Source organism: Eublepharis macularius, chromosome 17 (assembly GCF_028583425.1).
Source record: "Eublepharis macularius isolate TG4126 chromosome 17, MPM_Emac_v1.0, whole genome shotgun sequence".
NCBI classification, from domain to species: Eukaryota; Metazoa; Chordata; class Lepidosauria; order Squamata; family Eublepharidae; genus Eublepharis; species Eublepharis macularius.
The window spans coordinates 6,708,342-6,730,217 of record NC_072806.1 but is presented as its reverse complement, the minus strand read 5'-3'; the positions used below and the strand labels follow the sequence as shown (position 1 = coordinate 6,730,217).

The 21,876-nt window shown below is 46.0% G+C and overlaps 1 protein-coding gene across 1 annotated transcript in view; it reads right to left on the bottom strand.

The window, feature by feature from the left end:
• PEX14 (peroxisomal biogenesis factor 14) overlaps nt 1-21,876 on the bottom strand; it is a 140,917-nt gene that overhangs the window by 118,053 nt on the left and 988 nt on the right. Inside the window, exon 2 of the mRNA XM_055001979.1 lies at nt 7,911-7,958. Coding sequence (XP_054857954.1) covers nt 7,911-7,958 — 48 coding nt within the window. The remainder of the gene's footprint in view (nt 1-7,910; nt 7,959-21,876) is intronic.

Here is a 21,876-nt window from a genome sequence, read left to right as displayed (position 1 = left end):
CTGCTGATGCCAAAGACTCGTCTGAGACAATACCTGGCTCCTCTTTTTTTCAAACACACCTTAGCACCCAAAAATCAGAGGCAGCTCATATCCGAACGCAGTTTCTGAACGCCAGTGGTGAGCAGTCATCAAAAATCCCCAACTCTCCATACCAACAGCAAGTATGTCATCACATGAACAGCTGAAGCCTCTTTATGGCAAGTCAGAACACTGCCGGTTCGCTTTCCATGCCAGCCCCAGACCCCGGTAGACGCTTATCCTGCTGGTACAAAGCGGGAGGTGGGAACGAGCTATGTTCAATCAAACGTTAACGTCTCACCCCGGCTCGCTAAGAGTTGCAAGGAAACTCTCCTATTGATCCGCAGCACGGCGACTTAAGCAGAGACGACAGCTCCCCTTCCCACATGCTCTCTCGGTAAGTACATCTGCATCGGCGGACAGGGCGCGCACAGATGTATTTGTCCAGATCAACACATTAAAAGGAATCGACAGATTAAAAGAGTGCATTTTGCACGAACCACAAAGAAAAGAAAAAGCCACTCAATGATGAACAGAGTCAGCAGTAAAGAGACAAAACCAAGCCAAAAGGAAAAGAAAAAAACGGAAAAGAAAAAGAGATTCGACCCAGAACTAACCAAGAGGTCAAGCATAATAGAAAAACGGTTTGACAAATTAATGCATTCTCCTGACAGCAACCGAAAAGAGGTTTTCTGTCTTGCGCAAGTCATCTTCTGTCTCACTGACAGCAGGTGGTCAGGCCCAATCTAGACTGCAAGGGGGGCTTTCCGAGAATCCTATCTTTAAAAAAATAGTTTCTACTCCATGCCATAGCAAGGTCCATTCGCACATTTAAGAAAACTCTAAGAGACCGGTCCAGGGAGGGAGGAAGACTAACAAACATTGACATGCCTCAAGACAAACATGCACTCTTTGGACCAGCTTCCCAAACTGTGCCAAATGCATGTTACACCCTTCTTGCAGCATTCACAGCAGTGTTCCTCTAAGCTACACCTCCAGCCTCTAACACAACCTTGTGAGGTAGGCTAGGAGGAGAGAGACTGGCTGGCCCGTGGTCTCCGGCTACACCATGCACGCTCTCATGCTTAAAAAATGTTGGATACCCTAAGTTTCAGTGTTGATGCCAGAAGCATGCTAAAGTACCAGCTGCTGGTCTACTCATCCTCCAGAAACTTTCACAAACAACCTTCTACTTTGACAGCAAAGCCTTATACAAGTTGCATCAGGGACCAGGTATTTTTCCTAACCAGGGAAAACAGCTGGTGCCCAAAGCATGGCCACACCCACGCCAAGCCAACCTCACATGCACTTCTCTCTAAACAAAAGCAGCTTTCATTAAAGAAAGAACAACCAGCCGCATTTGTTACAAGCACCGCAAAAGATGATTATTTCTTGGGGGACTAAGCGGGGTGACTAGTTGCACAGAATTCAATGGTGCATACTACTGGCTACTAGCAATGTGATTCTTGGAAGAGGGAAGGAAAGAGAAGAAGAAGAACATTCGATTTATATACTGCCCTTCACGACAACTTAACACCTGCTCAGACTGGTTTACAAAGTGTGTTATCGTTATCCTCAGGACAATTCCCCTGTGAGGTGGGTGGGGCTGAGAGAGCTCTGAAAGACCTGTGACTGACCCAAGGTCACCCAGCTGGCTTCAAGCGGAGGAGCGGGGAATCAAACCCGGTTCTCCAGATTAGACTCCCACCGCTCTTAACTACTACACCAAACTGGCACTTGGAAAGATCTGTTAATCTGAAGCATCCTTTGTGATGTCACTAGACTGGCCGATATCTTGGAATATATTACATTTCTGTATCGTTGAAAGCAATCTGTTTTCAGACTCTCTCTGCTAACCCTAGCGTATCTGTCACAAAACCTCAGCATACTGCAAAGAGTTCTGAGGTTCATTCATTCCAGGCAGTTCAGACATTCTTGGGCCCAAACGCTTCCTGCTAGAACTTCAGAGTACATCCATGAACACACCCTCCTACGGAAACAGGTGGGCAAGCTCAACCACCATGAATGGTCTCATCGAGAACTCTGGAGTGGTCTGGAAGCAGATGACCTCAAGGACTGCCTTCTCTCTACCAACTTAAGCCTGCATACAGAGATCTTCTGCAGACGCCTCGCTTGGTGTTTCCAAGCTATCATAGGTGTGCAAAAGGGACTGGGCATTTGTCATGGATGCCATATGAACATAACAGAGCTGCCTTATTACAGGTCAAACCTTCGGCCCGTCTAGCTCAGTTCTGAGCACTGTGTCTGCCTATGACTCTCCCAAAGATCTCGCACAGAAAAAGATCTTTCCCAGCCCTGCTACCAGACTTCTTATAACTGGAGAGGGGTCTTTGTGCATCCTCTTCCAGCCGGCAGGAGGCAGGCATCTCTTCATTTAGCCACCCACCCACACCTTATCACATAACTGGTTTTAGTTTCGGTAACTGGCTGGTGTGTGGGTCTTGTTGATTTTGATGGTAAGAGTGATATGGTGAAATCAACGCACACAATCCATGCACGCAGTACTTTACTGTGTACAAAACAACAAGCCCCTGCCTGGAGGAGCCTACAGTTACGAATGCAACCCTTTCCTGCTTCTGTTGGTTTTCATCAGCTGCTGCGGTTTTAAAACTGTTTATAAGTAAGGGCAATATTTCTTCTCGAACTTCATTAGAATGGTCCGTAGGTGGCCGTTGCTGTGGAGGGAGATTGCTGTTTTGTCCCAAACTGGGGCGTAATCATTTCAGAAACTAGAATTTTCTAACTGATGCAGTGTGGCCATCAAATTCTGTAAACTCTCTCTCGAAAACCTAAAATTAGACGCAAAGAAGATAATAGCGGGAGGGGAGAGAGATGGAAATTCTGTGTTGGTTTCAGGAGGGGTCTTGCTTCACCCTTCTCTCCACCACCAGTTTCCCTCTGCAAATTGTTCCCTGGGGCTGCTTTAAATCGATTCTCCATACTACAGAGCAAGGCATTCATTCATTCAGCGCCAACAGCTACACCAGAAACCCATCACGTGCCAGAAGGCAACTGCAAAAATGTTCACCCTGCTTGTACTTGGATAGCACTTATGCACATAATTAGCAAACATTTTCAGCGTCATTTTACTTAACACTGCCAATGCCAAGTACCCTAGAGAACAGCTGTTCAACCTTCCCCAAACATCTGGACTTAGCTGCTGTCGGACTCAAGAAATTGGGCTGTTTTTAATTGTGCATTCACAGAATTGCTAAGACTGTAGCAGCAATAATGTAATAGGCCAAAAACCCCAGGAAAGAGTAACATCTTTGGGGAGGGATGGGCACTGAGGCTGCTGTACTGTAGTGGTTGGACTGCGAATCAGCACTCTGCTGGTTCGACTCCCGCTACTGCCATGAGCTCAGCAGGTGGTCTTGAGTAAGCCGCTCCTCTCAGCCCCAGCTGTGGGGATAATAATAGCACTGACCTTGTTCTCCTCTCTGAGTGGGGCACTAGTCTGTCTAGAAGAAGGAGTATATAAGCACAGTTACTGTTATTTTAAAACTTTGCAGGCAACATCCATTGAAACTTCAGAAGCCAATTGCTGACTGAGGAATTTGGGATACAAATATTTAAAATAAAATAAATGTCAAGTAGTCGGTAGGCAGGTCATCAGAATATCAGAAGAGCTCTATAGCATCAGGCCGAAGTGCATTCCATTTAGCCCTGTTTCCTACAGTAGCCATCCAGATGTTTCTGGGAAGCCAACGAGGAGGGCATGAAAGCAACAGCCGTCCCCTCCACCCCGATGATTGTACCCAGTGGTATAGTGCCTTTGGATCATGAGGCTCCATTTAGCTTTCACGATTAGTAGCTACCAACTCTATGAATTTGTACAATCCCCCTTTAAAGCTACCTAAGCCAGTAGATGTTTATCACCTCTTGCAATGGCAAGTTCTATAAATTTGTTACACATTGTGTGAAGAAACACTTTTTAAAAAATCTGGTCTCTTTGGAATCTGCTGCCCATCGATCCACCCAAAGGCCCAAAATGTTGAGAGGGCACGTGCTCTCGCTCTCTCCCTCCACCCCATACACCATTTTATAAACCTCCCTCTACTGCGTCACTGTCCAGTTGCCTTTTTTCCTTCAACTAACAAACTCCCAAGCACTTTCTTCTTTCCTCGCAAGGAAGCGGCTCGAACCCTTGAAAGTTTTTGGTTGCCCCTTTTTTTGGTGCTCTGCATCCCTCTTGGCCCTCCAACGGGACTAGAAAATTTCAAAGTATGCAGAGAGAACCCAAGCAGCTGAAGTAACATAGGATCCAAAGCCTCTTGGTGCACAACCTGCATTGCCTAACACAGAATTTTAATGAACTTAAAGCCCTGGATACAATGAAGAGCTGAAAAGAGTTCAGCTTCTACAAGTTTTAATTCAAAGAAAAATGGGCGGGGGGATGTTGTGTGTTCCTCCTGTTATAATCAGATTGGCTGTATTAAAATCAATACCAAGCTGACATCTGTGTTGGAATGACATGTCCAGCTAGTGTGTCCGGGGCGGGGGGGGGGAGCGTTTTAAAGAGAGAGAAATGAACAAGAAAGCCTGTTCAAAATTCTGTACGTGCTTGAAGGATTATGGGGAGGATTCAGAGCAAACAAAAGCCAGAGGGGGTCCTCAGAGGAAGGGGGCCGTGGAGGCGGCAGTGTTGCCAAGCATCTGGACTCAAGGAGAAGTTGATCCCACACCACGAATGACAAACGTGGCTGTAAACGGCATCCGAGCGAGGTGCTGACGCTCAGCGAACCCACAAGGTTACACTTCCCATTGCGGAGCGGACAGGCAAATTTTAATGGGCCAAAACCGACAGCAGGGAAATGAGAGGCCAAAATTAAAAATAATAACAATAATAATAATAATGGATTGCAGCTCCCTTTCCCGCCTCAGTCCATTTGCCACCGCTGCGGACAAAAGGCGCTCCCTCGTTCAGCGACAGACTGTTTGGAAAGCAGGGAGGTTACTCCAAGGGGACTGGCTGGCATGCAATGAATTACAGCCACTGTTTGGAGGGGTGGGTTTTTTTTCTTGCTTTAATATATAGTCATGATTAAGTTACTAGCCCTCATGGTCACGGAGAGAAACTTGGAAAATGCAATTTCTATGAAAAACCTAAAAGGGGAGAAGGCAGCTTTAGCGGCTAAGGAGACCTGATTATTATATTGCATTTCCCCCTACTTTTCACCCCTCTGCCATGAAGCTCACCCCAGCTAGCCGTGAATAATGGATGCAGCGGCACAGGACAAATGGGGTTTGAGGTCCCCCATGAGCCAGGACTCTAAGCCATCAAAGCCCTAGTTTAGAACCCCAGCTTCCAGGTGGTGGCTGGAGATCTCCTGGAATTACAACTGGTCTCCAGGTGACAGAGATCAGTTCCCCTGGACAAAATGGCTGATCTGGAGGATGGACTCTACAGCATTACACCCTGCTGAGGCCCTTCCTCTCCCCAAAGCCCGTCCTCTCCAGGATCCAGGCCTCTAATCTTCAGGAATTTCTCAACCTGGAGCTAGCAATCCTATCTCAAAGGGATGCCTGAATGCAAGCTCAGTCACACTCTCCTTCAGTCTGCCTTACTTTGGAGGGCTTGCTGTAAGGAATGCGTGGGGAGGAACGAGGCATGTACTGAGATCCTTGGAGGAAGTTAGGGAGAAAACCAGACAGGACAACTGAAGTTGAGGGGGGGAGAGAGATCTCTATCTGCCTACCCACATGTTCAACCACCCCTGGTCCGTGGCAGTAAAACACCTAGAGAGTCAGCATGGTAGATGGGGCACAAACAACCAATTTATTAAGGTCTCTGGAGATACATGGCTGGAAGCAACGAGGACACCTAAGTAGAAACGAAGAGGCTGAGAGAGAGTAACACACACACAAAAATTATGGAGAGTAGAAAAAGACCCCCCCCTTTCTAAAACAAGCTCCCCCAAAAGTGAAGATTTGCCATCATGAGATCAGATTATATTTCAGAGATGCGGGTATGGCTTTGTGATTCCCCCCCCTTTCTCTCTCCCAGTGAATTATTTTTATTTTATACGTACGGCTATATATAGATATATAGCTGCTATGCGTTTCTCTTTCCTCTGAGCAATTATGCAGCAGTATATAAAGAGCAGGGGGAGAAGATGTTAATTAAACAGAAGGTAATTTCTGTCAGCCTGAGGGGTGGGGGGCATGGAGGTGCGGTGGGGGGAGGAGAAAAGAGCAAGCTGGTGCAGGGCTCCGTGGAAAACTCATTGCAAAAGCACAGGTATTAGTGTCAGCAAAAAAAAAAAATATTAAAAAAAAATTAAAAAATAATAAATGAAGGCCCATGGAAAGGTCTGAAGGCGCACGATATTGCTAAAGCGAAGAGAAACTAGCACGGAAAAGTGTCTGGGAGGGATACCTGCTTGGGAAATATATGCAAGCTAGCCTGAGCTCTTGGAGTAGGACTGGGGTATGAGCACAACACACATGCCAGCTAAGTCCTTACACGCTGTCTTACTCTGAAGTGGCCACAACACAGGGCTGTGGGTAGGGCTATGCAGATAAAGGGGTGGGGATATAAAAATTGCAGTGTATTAGAGTCACTGAAGGTCAGGGCTTTTTTTCAGGGGGAACATGGGGGAATGGAGTTCCGGCACCTCTTGAAAATACTCAGCAACAGTGCTTGAAAATAATATGATTTCAAAGAATCCCGTGTGTTTCTTCCTCATTTCCCTCTTGAGAGTTCCACTACCTCTTCCCCCCCCCCCACCAAAAACCCTGCTGAAGGTAAACAGATTTCGGCCTCAATCCCACCCCTCAGAGTCCCCTCCTTTCCTTTCCCACAAATAAGGGAATGGTTTGCCTTCTAAATGTAAATTTGGTGGCTTGTGCCAGTCTAAACAGTAGGCAAGGAGGGTCTGTACTTACTAGAGAGAGGGGGTTCAATGGTTGACATTTCATTTCGGAGCTAGTAATAGTCGTAATAGTAATAGATGTATTGTCATCAGCCATAGGCCATCACAAGGTAAAAAAAACACGCTTCATGTAAAAACAGCTACGTTCAGCATCATAGTTAGAAAAATTAAAATATACTGTACCTTTCTCATTATACTGCCCATTATACAATGCACTGGGAATCAAATTTCTGGTCGGAATTTTACCTGCCACAGTCACATACTCAGAAACTGTTCTTGTTAGCAGACAGTGACGGCCATGTATCCTACAGAGTTTCACACTTTGGATCAGCAACTAGGAAGATCAGATTCGAGGCTTCCCCGAATGGGGTGTCCATAGAACCGGAATGATACCATTTAAGAGCTAAGAAACCCCTGGACTTCTTTTACACCAAGTACGAGAGCAAATTCAATTGATGCAGAAGCACCCCTTGCCACAAAAATCCCACTCCAGCGGCTTTAGCCTACATGATCATAGTCCTGACTAACGGACATTGATCACTGCTGCTCTTTGAATGATTAGGGACCAATAGCACCTTATCTATCTGACAAAGGGAGCTTTGACTCTTGAAAGCTTATACCTTGGAAATCTTGTTGGTCTTTAAGGGGCTACAGGATTCGAATCTTGCTCTTCTACTGCAGACCAACACGGCTTACCACCCCCACCCCCGGGAAACTATCTCTGAATGATAAATCTCTGACCAGGGGCAGGTGACGTTCTCCTCTCACCTCTGGAAAAGTAAGGAGGAGAAACAGCCAAAGTTTAGAGATTACCCATAGGGTATTTGCATGGCATGTTTTAGCCCGATCTGTCTTAATGCCAAATCCCTTGCTTCTGGAAAGGAAGGAAAAAATTAAGGCAGCTCAGGAGAACAACTTGCAAGCAAAAACACTCTGATTAAATGAAACGGTTTGAAAGGAAAGTTACATATTTGAAATCCTCCTCCAGGGACTCACCAGAGCGTCGCGGGACACCCCGTTCTCGGTTCCAGGAGAAGGGCTAGTCTGTTAAAAAAAAAAAAAAAGAATTAGGTTAGAGTGCCACTCGATGGCTCCTTCTAAGAAGACCCAACTTTTAGCCAGAGAATTTGAGAGCCAAACTATACGAGACGTCAAACATGTGTTCTTCACATGTCGGGCCTCGCAAGGTTCCCTGGGTAGTGTAGTCTTACAAAGAACAGCCACTTGATGCAATTCTCTCTCCCTCTCTCTCTTGCAAAAAGCCTCAGCTCGAGTTTTCCTCTAGCAACGGGGTGAGGGGGGAACGGACGTAACAGGAGGGAGGAAATCCAGGGTGCATTTTTGCTAAAGAGAGAATCCTCCCGCCCCGGCTCTTCTCTCCAGCAGAGAATCACCATCATGGATTTTCTCTCTTTCTTGCAAAAGGCCACCCTGGGTTTCCTGCCTCTTTTTACATCCCTCCCCCCTCCCATCCTTGAGCTCCCAGAGGAAAAAATCAAGCTGAAGCTTTTTGTAAGAGATTCCCCGGCAGAGAATCGCATCAAACAGCGGTTCTTTGTGCATTACCCAGGGAACCTTACAGGACCCAACACCTTGCAGGAGCCAGTTTGGTGTAGTAGTTAAGAGTGTGGGACTCTAATCTGGAGAACCAGGTTTGATTCCCCACTCCTCCACTTGAAGCCAGCTGGGTGACCTTGGGTCAGTCACAGCTCTCTCAGAGCTCTCTCTGCCCCACCCACCTCACAGGGTGTTTATTGTGGGGATAATAATGGCATAGTTTGTAAACCACTCGGAGTGTTAAGTCATCCTGAAGCTCAGCATATATAAATCGAATGTTGTTGTTATTAACACGTGCCCAAGAGTCTCATGTAGTTTCCCTCTAAGATCTCATAGCCCCTAATGTGGCATAACAAATTTGGGATCACTTCTTGTACTCCTTCTCTCCCCTCACATGAGGGCATTTCCCCCCCCCCCCTCCAACCTCTCAATCCTTGGACTATCTAAAGACATTATATTACTGCTGCCCCCAGCAACAAAAATTCACCTGGGGCAGGTGAATTAGAAGGCAAAAATATGATAAACACAGCTGACAACAATAAAAGCAGCTTAAACAGCACAAAATAGCGCAGAGTTTTAAAAAATCTCAGCACAGTAGTGTGCAAAGATTAAAATGGATTGCGAAGACAGGAAAAGGCCCAAGTAGCAGAAGGCTTTAAACAATCAACCAACACCCAAGTCTTTCCTTGGAGCTGGAAAGCAAACAGGACGGGTGCCGCGCAGAGGGAATCCCATTGGGGTTGTCACAGAAAAGGCCCTGACCTTTGCAGCTGCCCAATTCACCCCAGAGTGTGGTGGGATGTGGAGTAGGGCTTCACAAGAGGGATTTCAACCATCGGGCAAGGTCACACGCAAGCAAGCGGTTGGCATCACATTGGCACCAAAGTTTCCATTGGTTGCAAGCAACCCAAATCACAGTTTGCAAGCCTGCTCCAGACCACGGTGTGGTCTGGCACTACAGTTAATGAAAATAACAGTGGAGACACATTGCTAAGCACGGTTAAGCTCTAAGACCACAAAGGAAGAGGGGAATGTCAATACAAGAAGAGAGAAACACAATAGTGCGGAAGGAGAGGGGGAGGGAAGGAACGTGTGAACTTGCGGGGTAACCCTAACATGCTGCAGTCAGAGAGTCGTGCAATTGCATATATTCAGGTGGAGGGAGGCAAAGCTCAGGGTGGGAACGGAGAAGCTCCAGGAGCAAAGGAGAGGTTAGGGAGAAAGACACCTGGGAAGAGAGAGGAAATGGGGCGGGGCTTAAGGAAACAGGCGCAGCAGTGGAGAAAAGGAGATTGTGGGAAAGGGTGGGAGGAAACAAGTAGGAAAGAAGCAAGACAGGAGGTGGAGAATGACAGGCTGGGCCAGAGGAGGAGGAGAAAAGCTGGGAACAAGAAGTCCAAGAAGTCCAAGAAGTCCATAGTAGCACTAGCCCAGACTGGGCCCTACGGCCCCGAGAAGCTGCCCTGGGTGCTGTTTCCTGTGAGGATGGAAGTCTGCAAATTAGCCTGTGCAAAATAAAAGCCCCAAGAAGTAATTCCCCTTGTGCCAAATTCATCTATGTAAGGGGGTGGGGGTTCATTTCCCCGTCCTCTCTGGCTCTCGCTGACATACACAGAGAATTGATCGAGATGGGTAGCCGTGTTAGTCTGTCTGTAGCAGTGGAAAAGAGCAAGAGGCCAGTAGCACCTATAAAATTTGTGGTAAGCTTTCGTGAGTCACAGCTCACTTCAGATACAGCTAGAATGTGAGTCCAGCTGTCCTTATATTTTGGAGAGTGGGTTCTCCTTATATCTTGGTGGACTGAATGGAGACCTAGGCTTCCTGTCCCATTACTGATGCTCATTTCTCCACATCTACTACCTCTCTGCATACCCCACCCAATCCAATCACGCCTGCTACTGTCATTCACCGGCTATTGCCATCTACCTGCTATTGTCATTTGGCATCTGAAATCATTCCACTCTCCAAGATATAAGGACAGACGGGACTCACATTCTAGCTGTATCTGAAGAAGTGAGCTGTGATTCATGAAAGCTCAGACCCTACCACAAATTTTGTTAGTCTTATAGGTGCTACTGGACTCTTGCTCTTTTCTACTAATGCAGAGAATTGTTAAGAGTTACACCAAAAGGAAAATGAAAGGGCTGGAGAAGGGGGCACAGAATCTAGTTTCAAAAAGAAAATGACAGCGCTGCTGTCATCTACAAAATTATGCACGGGGCAGAGAGAGTGAATAAAGGATGTTTGCATCTCTTATAATAATAATACTCTTATAATACTCTCTTATATAATCAGACTGGTGACTGGAGGAGAGAACCAGATTGACAGAGAACATCACCCCACTACGTTCCTAGCTTGAGGCAAGCTAACCACATTTGGGTAGGAATGGCTGCATCTTACACACGCCCCAGATTAATCTCCTCGCCACACAATTTCAGGCAAACCGTTCCAAGCTCCGGTCCTGCCGGCACTTAAAAACCGGGGTGAAAAGGAAGCGGAGGCAAAAAGTGAACAATCAACCTTGAGAAGTTGTGCATGCGACCACCCGGCAACCTGCTGTAAATTTTGCTAAAACAAGCAATACTAGTAAAAACACATTTTGACACATGGGGTAATTTATGCCCACACTAAGAGGCTGCGCTAATAAATGATGGCAGAGTATAAATCAACGTGTATTAAGTTAGTGCACAAACAGCATACTGCACAGACCTGAATCCAACAAAAAAAAGCACCTTAAGCTTTAGACTCCTCTCTTCCAAGGACGGGAGAGTAACCTACGCAGTGAAACCAGCAGGAAATGTGTGGTTTCCCCTGGAAATAAAAGAAGGTAAACAGTATTCTGGAGAGCATCCCTCATTAAGTGCTCCGCTTCTTCTGTGATGCTGCACGATTAGCCCACACATCCCAACATGTTTCCTACAAGGTTTGCTGGGTGGACTTTATTTATTTATTTTTATTTACGTCATTTATAGTCCGCCTTTCTCACTGAGACTCAAGGCGGATTGCGCAGTATGAGGTTGATACAATCAGTATCAAGTAAGTACATTTCAATACAATACCGTAAGGTAAACATATACAAGTTTAAAAACATAGCATTAGCAAGGATCCAAGACACAGCAGAAAATACTGAAGCAAAACATCAATTCTAGGATAAGGAGGTGTGTCCCCCGCTAACTTGCTGCTTGATGTGGCAGGCTCAGGTGTTTACTTAGAAGTAATTTTAAGTACCTGTCGGCCGCAAGGCCAGCCAACCAGCTGCTCCCGAATTTTTGTTCTATCCATGAAACCAAGGCCACTGATCAATAGCACAGGCATGGCATTGTTCCAATGCCTGCCAATCTTCAGCAGCGCTAATCCTATGCAATAAGCAATTCTCAAACTACCTGTTATAACAATGGCTCCTGAACGGGACCAAGAAAGAGATCTTGGGGTTGCAGCGGACAGCTCAGTCAGCTCAATGCAGGGCAACGGTGACAAAGGAAAGCTCTGTGCTGGCAGGTATCAGGAAAGATTCTGAAAACAAAACGGCTGCTTTGCCAGTGCCCTTGTGCGCACACTTCTGGCCACACGATCAAGAAAACAGGATACATAGAGCTGGAAAATGTGCCGAAAAGGGCAGCCAAAATGATTGTGGGAGTTGGAGCATCTAAGGAATTTGGGGAAACGGCTTTCCGCTGAGAAAAAAGGCAACGTGGGAGGGGTGAGATAGGTTTATAGAATTATGCATAACATAGAGACAATTGAGAGTATGTTCTCCTTCGCCCGTAAGACTAAACTTGGAGGAACCCAAGAAAGTTGGGCAGTAGATTTGTGAGACAGAATGAAGTGCTCCTTCACACAGAACCTTAACTTGTGGAACTCACTGCCACAGGATGTAGTGATGGCTACTAGCATAGACGGCTTTAAAGGGGGACTAGACAAATCCATGGAGGAGAGGTCTGTCAATGGCTACCCGCCAGCGTGACTAAATGAAACATCCAGGTTCAGAGGCAGTCATGAGTATCAAAGCTAGGGGAGGAGGGTGGGGATAGGGGTGGCTTTGACCTCCATGCCTTGCTTGTGGGTTCATCTGACTGGCTGCTGTGGAACACAGGATACCGGATGAGATGGGCCCGTGTTTGGACGATCTGGGGTTCTTCTGATACTCACAGCGGAGTTTTGTTCCGGGGGTGCTTGGAGATGCTGCAATCAGCAGGTGTAATTTCTTTTACGGATTCACAAAGGCCGATGCCGCACGCTGATTTTTTTTTAAAAAGACAAAGACCTTTCGTTCCGGTGTATAATTAAGATCACTAATTAGGGATCATTTGTGTCCCAAAAGAACTGGCTTGGAAAATTTAAAACATTGTTATTTAATCCCAGCAGCAGCGCCGTTGCAAAAGCCTTCTAAGGAGACAGCTGAAACTGGCTAGAAAATAGGTGGTTTCGTCAAAGCAGGCCCTAAATTAAGGGGGGGGGGAGCGGGGACACCCTGAGTGGTACTCCATAATTCAGAAGAGGCGGGGTATACAAACTGCTGCTTCTCACATTTTTGGTGCTCCACAGAAAGTAAGAACAACGGTCCTGCTGGAGCATTAGATACCATCCCAAGGAATTGCAGGCCTGGGCCACAGATAGGCCTGGCTTTCAATGGTGGGGAGAGATTGAGTCAGGCTTAGTTTACTTTCAGATCATTTAACTTACGGTACTTGAATACTTCCCTCCATGCAACAACCATAATACAAGTAAGAAGTTTCTTGTACAGAGCCCAGAGGAGTCCATTTGGAGGGGACGCTCTAAGTTTATCTTTCCCAACGGATATAAAGAAGAGACCAGAATGGTCCAAATCTGGAGAACATATGACATTGCCTTGTTCTGAGTAGAACCACTGGGTCATCTAGATCAGCATTGTCTCCTCCGACAGCCAGTGGTTCCCCAGGACTTCAGGCAGAGAAAGATCTTTCCCTATTTTCTACCTAGAGATGTCAAAGACTGAACTCAGGACCTGTGTGTGCAAAGCAGGTGCCAGCCAGTGGGCCATGGCCCCATCCAACACCACTCAAGCAAATTTGGGCGTCGCCAGCTCAATCCAGCATTCAACAACTATGCCATAGAGACTTCTCTGCGCCCACAGAGCCATGCCCGTGGAAGAAGGGGCGAATACAGTTCTAAACTGGGGTAAAATGGATTGTACCATTTCAGCACACTGATGGGTGGGCTGCCCCTTTTGAGCGCGAAAGTTGAAGAAAGCTGACAGGAAATTAATTCATTTGAAATGTGGTGCTAGAGGAGAGTTTTGTGGATACCATGGACAGCCAAAAAGACAAATAAGTGGGTTCTAGATCAAATCAAGCCTGAATCCTCCCTAGAAGCTAAAATGACAAAACTAAGACTATTGTACTTTGGTCCCATCATGAGAAGACAAGATTCTTTGGAAAAGTCACTAATGCTAGGAAAAGTGGAAGGCGGTAGGAAAAAAGGAAGATCTAAAAAAGAAGCCACGTCCTCCAGTCTGCAAGATCTGAGCAAGCCTGTTAATGATAGGATGTTTTGGAGGTCTTTCATTCATAGGGTCACCATAGGTCAGAGGTGACTTGACGGCACACAACACACACACACACATACTTGGGCAAAAGAAAGAAAAATGCCCAACAATGACTACTAAAAAGTAGTTTTTTAAATGGGGACGATTATTATTTAAACGCGTGCCTCACAGTACATCACAGTTGAGGACTTCTACTATAATTGCTGAAGCAAGTGTTGAATTCCACTGTGAGATCAGCGGGACTTCACAAATACATCTAGACTGACGGAGGACGCCCTTCCTGCAACCCAAGCAGAAGCAGATGCCATGATAAACCTGTTTGTGCTGTAAAGGGCTTCTGTTTGTTTGTTTTGCGGCAACCAAACAAGTGGCTCTGGAATTTCAGGATTTCTACACACAAGTCGAGGAAGAAGCTGCCTAATGCCGAGACAGACCCTTGGCCAACCCAGCTATGTATTGTTTGTGTGTGTGTTATGTGCTCTCCAGTCACCTCTGACCTATGATGACCCTATGAATGAAAGACCTCCCAAACATCCTATCATTACCAGACTTGCTCAGATCCTGCAAACTGGAGGACGTGGCTTCTTTGATTGAGTCCAGCCATCTCATTTTAGGTCTTCCTCTTTTCCTACTGCCTTCTGCTTTTCCAAGCATTATTGACTTTTCCAGAGAATCTTGTCTTCTCATGATGAGACCAAAGTACGATAGCCTCAGTTTTGTCATTTTAGCTTCTAGGGAGAATTCAGGCTTGATTTGATCTAGTTTACTGTGCATTGTTTACTGTGATAGGATCTCTCTCAGCTTCTGCCACCTGATAGCCTTTACCTGGAAAGTGCAAAAGATTGGGGCCTTCTACATACAAAGTAAGAGCTTTACAAAGGAGCCCTTCCTCTGTTTTGTTTATTGGTCTTCAGCCAACTACTCCCTAAAGATTGGAGGAAATATTTTTGTCCTATTGTGTTTATACCTCTGCTTTTAAACAAAAAAATGAAAAAGAAATAAGAAACATAATTGCATCAGTAGAGATAATGTAGTTTGGACTCTGGCTTCCTTCCCCCCCCCAGTCTATTCCAGTTTCCATGACGAATAGCAATGCCGTTTGCCGATGGACGCAGAGAATTCAATTGAGCAGAGACTGCCAATAAACAAACATGGACCTGACCATTCGGCTTCAAATTGGCCAGGCGAATTAGATTTTATCTGGTTTCCTCTCCCATCTTGTGGTTAAAGGGATTTCAAACAGAAACACAAAAATGCTGGAAGCAGCAAGAAGAAGAAAAAAAACATTATTTTGTTGAAAACTAAGAGGCGGCATCAAATATTAAGGTGCTGGATTCTGTATATCAGTTGGAAAAACATTTTTCCAGTCATTATCATCCAATTTTAGAGGCTGGATCTAGCCACAGAGGAGATTGGGTGTTTTTTGGCACCCCTCCCCCCCAAAGGCTTCCAGGTCAGGGTTGGCTCTTTGCACAGACTCTGGCGCTTGCTATCTGGCTGGCTCCCCTCCTGCACGCCCTCTTCTCTGCACACAAGCATTATGATGTGGTACTGCGCTGATCTGCTACTGCCTGTAATCAGACACTTCCTGCTCACCTATGGCGAGTTACCAATTGCCTCCAAGCAACCACGCAGTGAAGGACTACAAATGGGATGCTTCAGGCAAGAAGGCTATCGACTTGTTACAGCCCTAGACATTTCTGCAGATTTAGTTGCAAGACTAGGCCTGTCCCCTGTTCCCGATTTTTCTGGGGCTTGTATCTGCTCACCTTTCCCTTAAGAAAATATGTTTCCTAGAAGCCACCATGTACCCAGCGATGGTGTGAATCATCTCGGAGGATCTGGATGCCTCTTCTTTAATTAGGTGATTCACTCAGTTATTGGCACTCTGGCAGCAGGTTTTAATGGCATATTGGCACGCTGGGTCCTTAAGATGAGGCAGTGGTTTTCAAACTTCCTACTCTTCAAGAACTACTCTATGATGTTTTTAACCTTCCTCCAAGGAACTCAGGGCTTCATACATAGTTTCCCTCTCCCCAGTTTTGTCTATGTAACAACCCTGCGAGGTAGGTTAGGTTAATATGAGTACACCACCCTAATCACTGCATCATACTGGCTCGCCATGTCAATACCAACCAAAGAACCCCTGGGAGATCTGCCACAAAACTTCTTCCTGAGGTGGTCCATTAGCTATCAACAGTAAAACGGGGAACAAAGTTGTTCTCCAGTGGGTGGGCGCCACCACCAAGAAGGCACTGACCCCGCTTCTAACTTCCATGGCATTCCCCAAGAAAGAGCCAAACAACCTCCTGGCGAATAGGAGGCACCCCCATCCTCATCAATCTCTAGGGTTGCCAGCCTCCAGGTAGTGGCTGGAGATCTCCTGGAATTACAACTGGTCTCCAGGCCACAGAGAACAGTTCACCTGGAGAAAATGGCTACTTGGGGGGTGTGTGTGTGTGGACTGTATGGAATTATGCCATGCCAAGGTCCTTTCCCTCCCGCAAACACATTTTCTCCAGGTTTCACCCCCCAGATCTCCAGGAATTTCCCAGCTTGGAGCTGGCAACCCTATCCACCTCCGATTCATGCACAGGACTAAGGAGAAATGAGAGGTCTCGTTTTCTTTTCTGTGGGGCTTCAAAGAGGGCAAGAAGCAACATGGGTCATTCCCTTGATTTTTTCTGTATCTCCGTGATCACTGGAGACAGGAGAAAAGAGGCAATGACCTCACTTTTTGCTATGAAAACTCTGCAAGAGATAGGACAAGGCACGTCCCAGAAGAGTCCAGAGGAGGACATGGATCTTGGTCTAGTTTGGGGGGAGGGCTTCCCTGCTGCTTCAGTTTTCCATGAAAGCTCCAGGTGAAATGAACCAAGCCCCATCCCCTCCTCAGGGGCCCACAGGTGACAAGCCAGACTGGGGGGCCAGGAGAGGGAAATGCCAGTGGCATCACAGATACTAGGCAAGCTAGTGAGTTTCATAGACATCTTCACCCAGAGCAGGTCTCCGAAAGGGGCTCTAAGAGCACAAAGGAAGATAAAGAGGAACTGCCTGAGCTCGTTACACATTTTCTTCAGAGAAAGGGTGAAGTTCATTCCTAATGTTATGCTCGTCCCAGTATGCACCTGTATGTGACACAGTCATACTGGGAAAAGCGCTACGAACTGCGAACTGCTGTTTCCTGCTGCTTTTCTTCCTCACACATCCAGAGGAGTTAGCTGTGTTAGTCTGTAGTTGCAAAATAGTAAAGAGTCCAGCAGCACCTTTAAGACTAATCAAATCAAATCAATTACCTTTATTGGCATTAGAAATAATAATAGCCTACAATCAGAAATAGGGACAATCAGAGACAGGGATAGGCAGAAGCAGAAGCATAAACAAGCAATTACTAAAGACTAATCAACTTTATTGTAGTGTAAGCTTTTGAGAACCACAGCTCTCTTTGTCAGATGCCTCTGACAAAGAGTGCTGTGGTTCTCGAAAGCTTAAGCTACAATAAAGTTGGTTATTCTTAAAGGTACTTCCCCACACAGATTTCTATTTTTCATTTCCACCTAGGAAATCCATCACAGCCCTGACTCCTCTGTTCTCTTCTTCCAGAAACCAGCATTTCCCCCTTTTTTTCTCCTCAAAAGCTTTATTGAATTTTACATAAATGTACAGATATTAAAAAAAAACCTTGGCTCTCTAAGGACCTGGCCTGAATGATTCACCCAATTAGAACTTCATTCAGCTATTAAACCACATCAATCAGGTCAGGTTAAGTTAAGATGAAGGGCTAAAAGAGAGAGAGAGAGAGAGAGAGAGAGAGAGAGAGAGAGAGATCTACAGAAACCACCAAAGTCTCTAAGGAAGGGAGTCTAAATAAGAAAAAGTGCATCTTAGCAATCAAGAGAAGGGACCATCCCTTGATAGCACAGAAACTACCAGCCCCTCTCAGCCTCCTAGCAGGTTCATCTCTCAATTTAAAAAGAAGCAAGCCGTGTCTGTGCTTCTAGATCATGTGGTTGCAAATGGGAGCAGTCAGACAGAGAGGTCGAGCCAGCGCATAATGAATGCAATTATGCACATTTAAATTAAGCTGCGTGATTTATATGTCGCCAAATGGCATTTCGTCACTGCTCTCGCCTGGATTCCATCTGCTCACCTTATCCTGAGCAGCCTTCCCTCACATGCTCATGCGTCTTAGCCCTCCCTGGACCGGACCATTCCAGATGTCGGGTGGTACGGCTTGTTTGTATACTCCCTCGTCAGCCATTCCCTTCCAATGGAAAAACCCCTTTCCTTGTTTTTAAGCAAACTTTCTCCCTGATAAACTAGTTTCTATACGTAGTGAGTTCGGGGCAGGGGCGGGAGAAGGATTCTAATTTGTAACCTCCCACCAGCAGCAGAAAGTAGTCCACTTCAAAACAGGACGCACCGTCATGTGAGACTCTTGAATGCATTATTTATTTATTTACTCCACTTACACCCAAAGTTTCTCCCCTGTAGGGATCCAAAGCAGTCATTCTCCTCCCAACAAGCCTGTGAGATATGTTAGGCTGAGAGTACGTGACTGGCCCAAGGTCACCCAGCAAAGCATTCCAGGCCAGGCGGGGACTCGAACCAGGGACGCTTAGATCCTAGTTCAACACTCTAGCCAATATATGTACCACTGGCCATGGGTAAGATTCCAGGCAATTCCACAAGGAGCGGAGAGACGTCTATCTGTTTTAAATATTTTAGGCCACTCTGCAAAAATATGTTCAAGGCAGCTTAGAGGTTAAAAAAGTGTTTTTAAAAAGTGAAACATTAAAAGATCAAACCCATACAGCCATTAAAAAACAACAACAAACACAAAACATAGCCGCTGTACAATATTCCAGATGCAACCGGAATCAGTCCTGGTTTACAGATGCAAGAGAATGAGCCGGAAGAGAAGAATGTGCTGCACCTCATCAGAACACAGGAGGAAAATTGTATTTTGGAATAATCTCAGATGATATTACCTCCTGCAAATGGAGTACCAATTCAGCAAAATGGAATCCCCCACCTGCAGCTGTACAGTTGATTCTCGCACTGCGACATTCTACCCACCTCATTTTCCTTCATGCATAAACCAGGCCATAAACACTTAGCATAGCACCCAGAGTCATCACAAGGTGGCATTTTCCAACCCAGCACACCAGCCTTACTGCAACAAGTCAGAATGTTCAGAGGACCACAGATCCATGGGTTCAGGCACCTGCCAGCCCACAAAGTACCACCATTTGGCCCGTTCCACATGTTGATTCCAGTAAGTAGAAGGAGACTTTTTAGAACTTGCTAGAGCTGGAATCAAGGAGGGGAGAAGCCCCGGGAGATGAAACATCCACCAGTCTCCTGCAATCTCCTGCTTCCTTTCCATTACTAGTATGGAGTTTTCAGTTGCATGGAAGTTAAGAAGATGCAAGCAGCGGGGTGGGGGGGGGAGGAGAAGAACTTGCTCCTGGCAGGAGGAAATTCTGCTAAAAAAAAGGTCTCCACAGAATGGAGGTGGCATAATTCTGCAATCTAGAGGAGTTGGCCGTGTTAGTCTGTAGTTGCAAAATAGTAAAGAGTCCAGTAGCACCTTTAAGACTAACCAACTTTTTGGTAGCATAAGCTTTCGAGAACCTCAGTTCTCTTCGTCAGATGAGAACTATTATAATTCTGCAAAGAAGTGTTTGCCATTAAGTCAAGGCAAAAGTTTATCAGGTGAATTAACGCCTGTCATAGCTATTAAAGGAAAAGGAGCCCTGCCAGGAAAGAAGGAGCGGAAGGGATAGAAGAAACCAGTCACACACCATGAAGTTTTCCACCTTGCAATTTACAATTATACTAATGCATACAAATTCATTTTTTTACATCAGCAATAGTTTGGCAATATTTTTAAAACATCAGCCCTGCCGCATCTGGCCAGCAGTCCATCTAAGTGCAACATCTTGTTTTGCACAGTGGCTGACTAGGTGCCCGGGAAGGTCCACAGGCAGGGAGTGGAGGCTAAAGATTGCCTTTGGTTCATTTAAAATAATATCCAGTCTTTTCTATTTAATATAATAATAACTGCGCTTTATGCCACTCTTCTAGACAGATTAGTGCCTCACTCAGAGCCGTGAACAAGTTAGTGTTATTATTATCCCCACAATAAAGCTGGGGAGCTGGGGCTGAGAGGAGCTAGTTTGGTGTAGTGGTTAAGAGCGAGGGACTCTAATCTGGAGAGCCGAGTTTGGTTCCCCACTCCTCCACTTGAAGCCAGCTGGGTGACCTTGGGCTAGCCACAGTTCTCTGGAGCTCTCTCAGCCACACCCACCTCACAGGGTGTTTTGTTGTGGGGATAATAATGACATACTTTGTAAACCGCTCTGAGTGGGCATTAAGTTGTCCTGAAGGGCAGTATATAAATCGAATGTTATTATAATATTATTATTAAGGCCACCTACTGAGCTCATGGCAGTAGTGGGATTCGAACTGGTAATGCTGATTCGCAGCCAAACCACTTAACCACTGTGCTACAGCAGGTCTCTACTGCAGACCAAGGTAGCTTACAAATATGACCACTGGCCAAACCACACAGTTCAGTACAATATAAATTCACACACTAAAAACAATACAGATCCACGCACTAAAAATATTCCAAAGCTTTCAAGAAAATCAACACCAGATTACCTTGCTAGAGAAAACTAATATAGTTTTCATTTAAAATACACCCCTTACAAGAAGGCCTGGTAAAAAAGAACAGGTCTTTGGTAACTTGTGCCATGATACAGAAAGAGCATGAAACAGGCCACGAGAAAGCAGGCCAAGTACAAACACAGGAAGAAGGCACCACATCGCATGTAGGATGTAACCAATGGAAGAAACTAAAGAGAAAAGAGAGGAGCCTTCACATTGGAGAGTCCCAGGTCATGAAGATACTCTGTATGCACAAGCATACTGTCACTCTGCCCCTGAAAACGGAGTATTCATTTGCACATCTTTTTTGACAGCAAACATGTCCTCCATGAATTCATCCCTATATTTATGTAACATAGAAGGGGTAACACCAAACATACAAGAAAAGCCTCGTATGATCAGAATATGGGTTCGTTCCAGCCCAGCATCCCACTTACAAAAGAGGCCAGCCAGATGTGGCAAGGCACCCCCATTTCCAAAGATACAGAACTCATGCCTCATTCACACCCCTCCTCCTGGAAAAGAAGAGCGGGCATTTGCAAGGAAGATCTTTTCAGGAGCAGATTTCAATCCCGTTGTCTATATTCCTCCAAAGCGCCCCCCCCTTGAGAATTCTCTCCACTGGAAAGGTTATGACACCCCTCCTGAACACTGTTCCCCATGATGACAAGGGAATTACTCAAGAGAAGTGGATTACGCCCACCCACCCACCCAAGATGGAAGGGGTCCAGGAAGACTTTTAGCTCTTTCCCCCATAACTTGATGGAAAAGGAGGGCAGGTGACCACCACCTATTATGGGGCAAAGGACCTGCATCTTCTTCCCCCACAGGGCACAGGCCTTCTTGAAAGGGGAGGGGACACAAAAAGTCAAGCAGCACATCTCACAACCACCCCCCCCCAATGAAATAAGAGGACAGATACCCAACATACACACAGCCTTCCTGTTATGGGGTCAAGGGCAGCCATCTCCTGCCCCTTGGGGGAACAAGAGCCGACGGAGGAATTTTCCCCTATTCTTTATAAAATGGGGTGGTAGGGATCCAGGTTTCCCTGATGGTGCACACCCTCCTTTTGGAATAGGGGGTGTGCATGCAAGAAACTGAAGCAGAAGGGGCAGCTAATCGCCCTGCTTCCATTCCCCGCATTATGGGGCAAAGGGCAAAGTTACCCACTGCAGACACAAGCTCTGACTAGATTCCATCCAC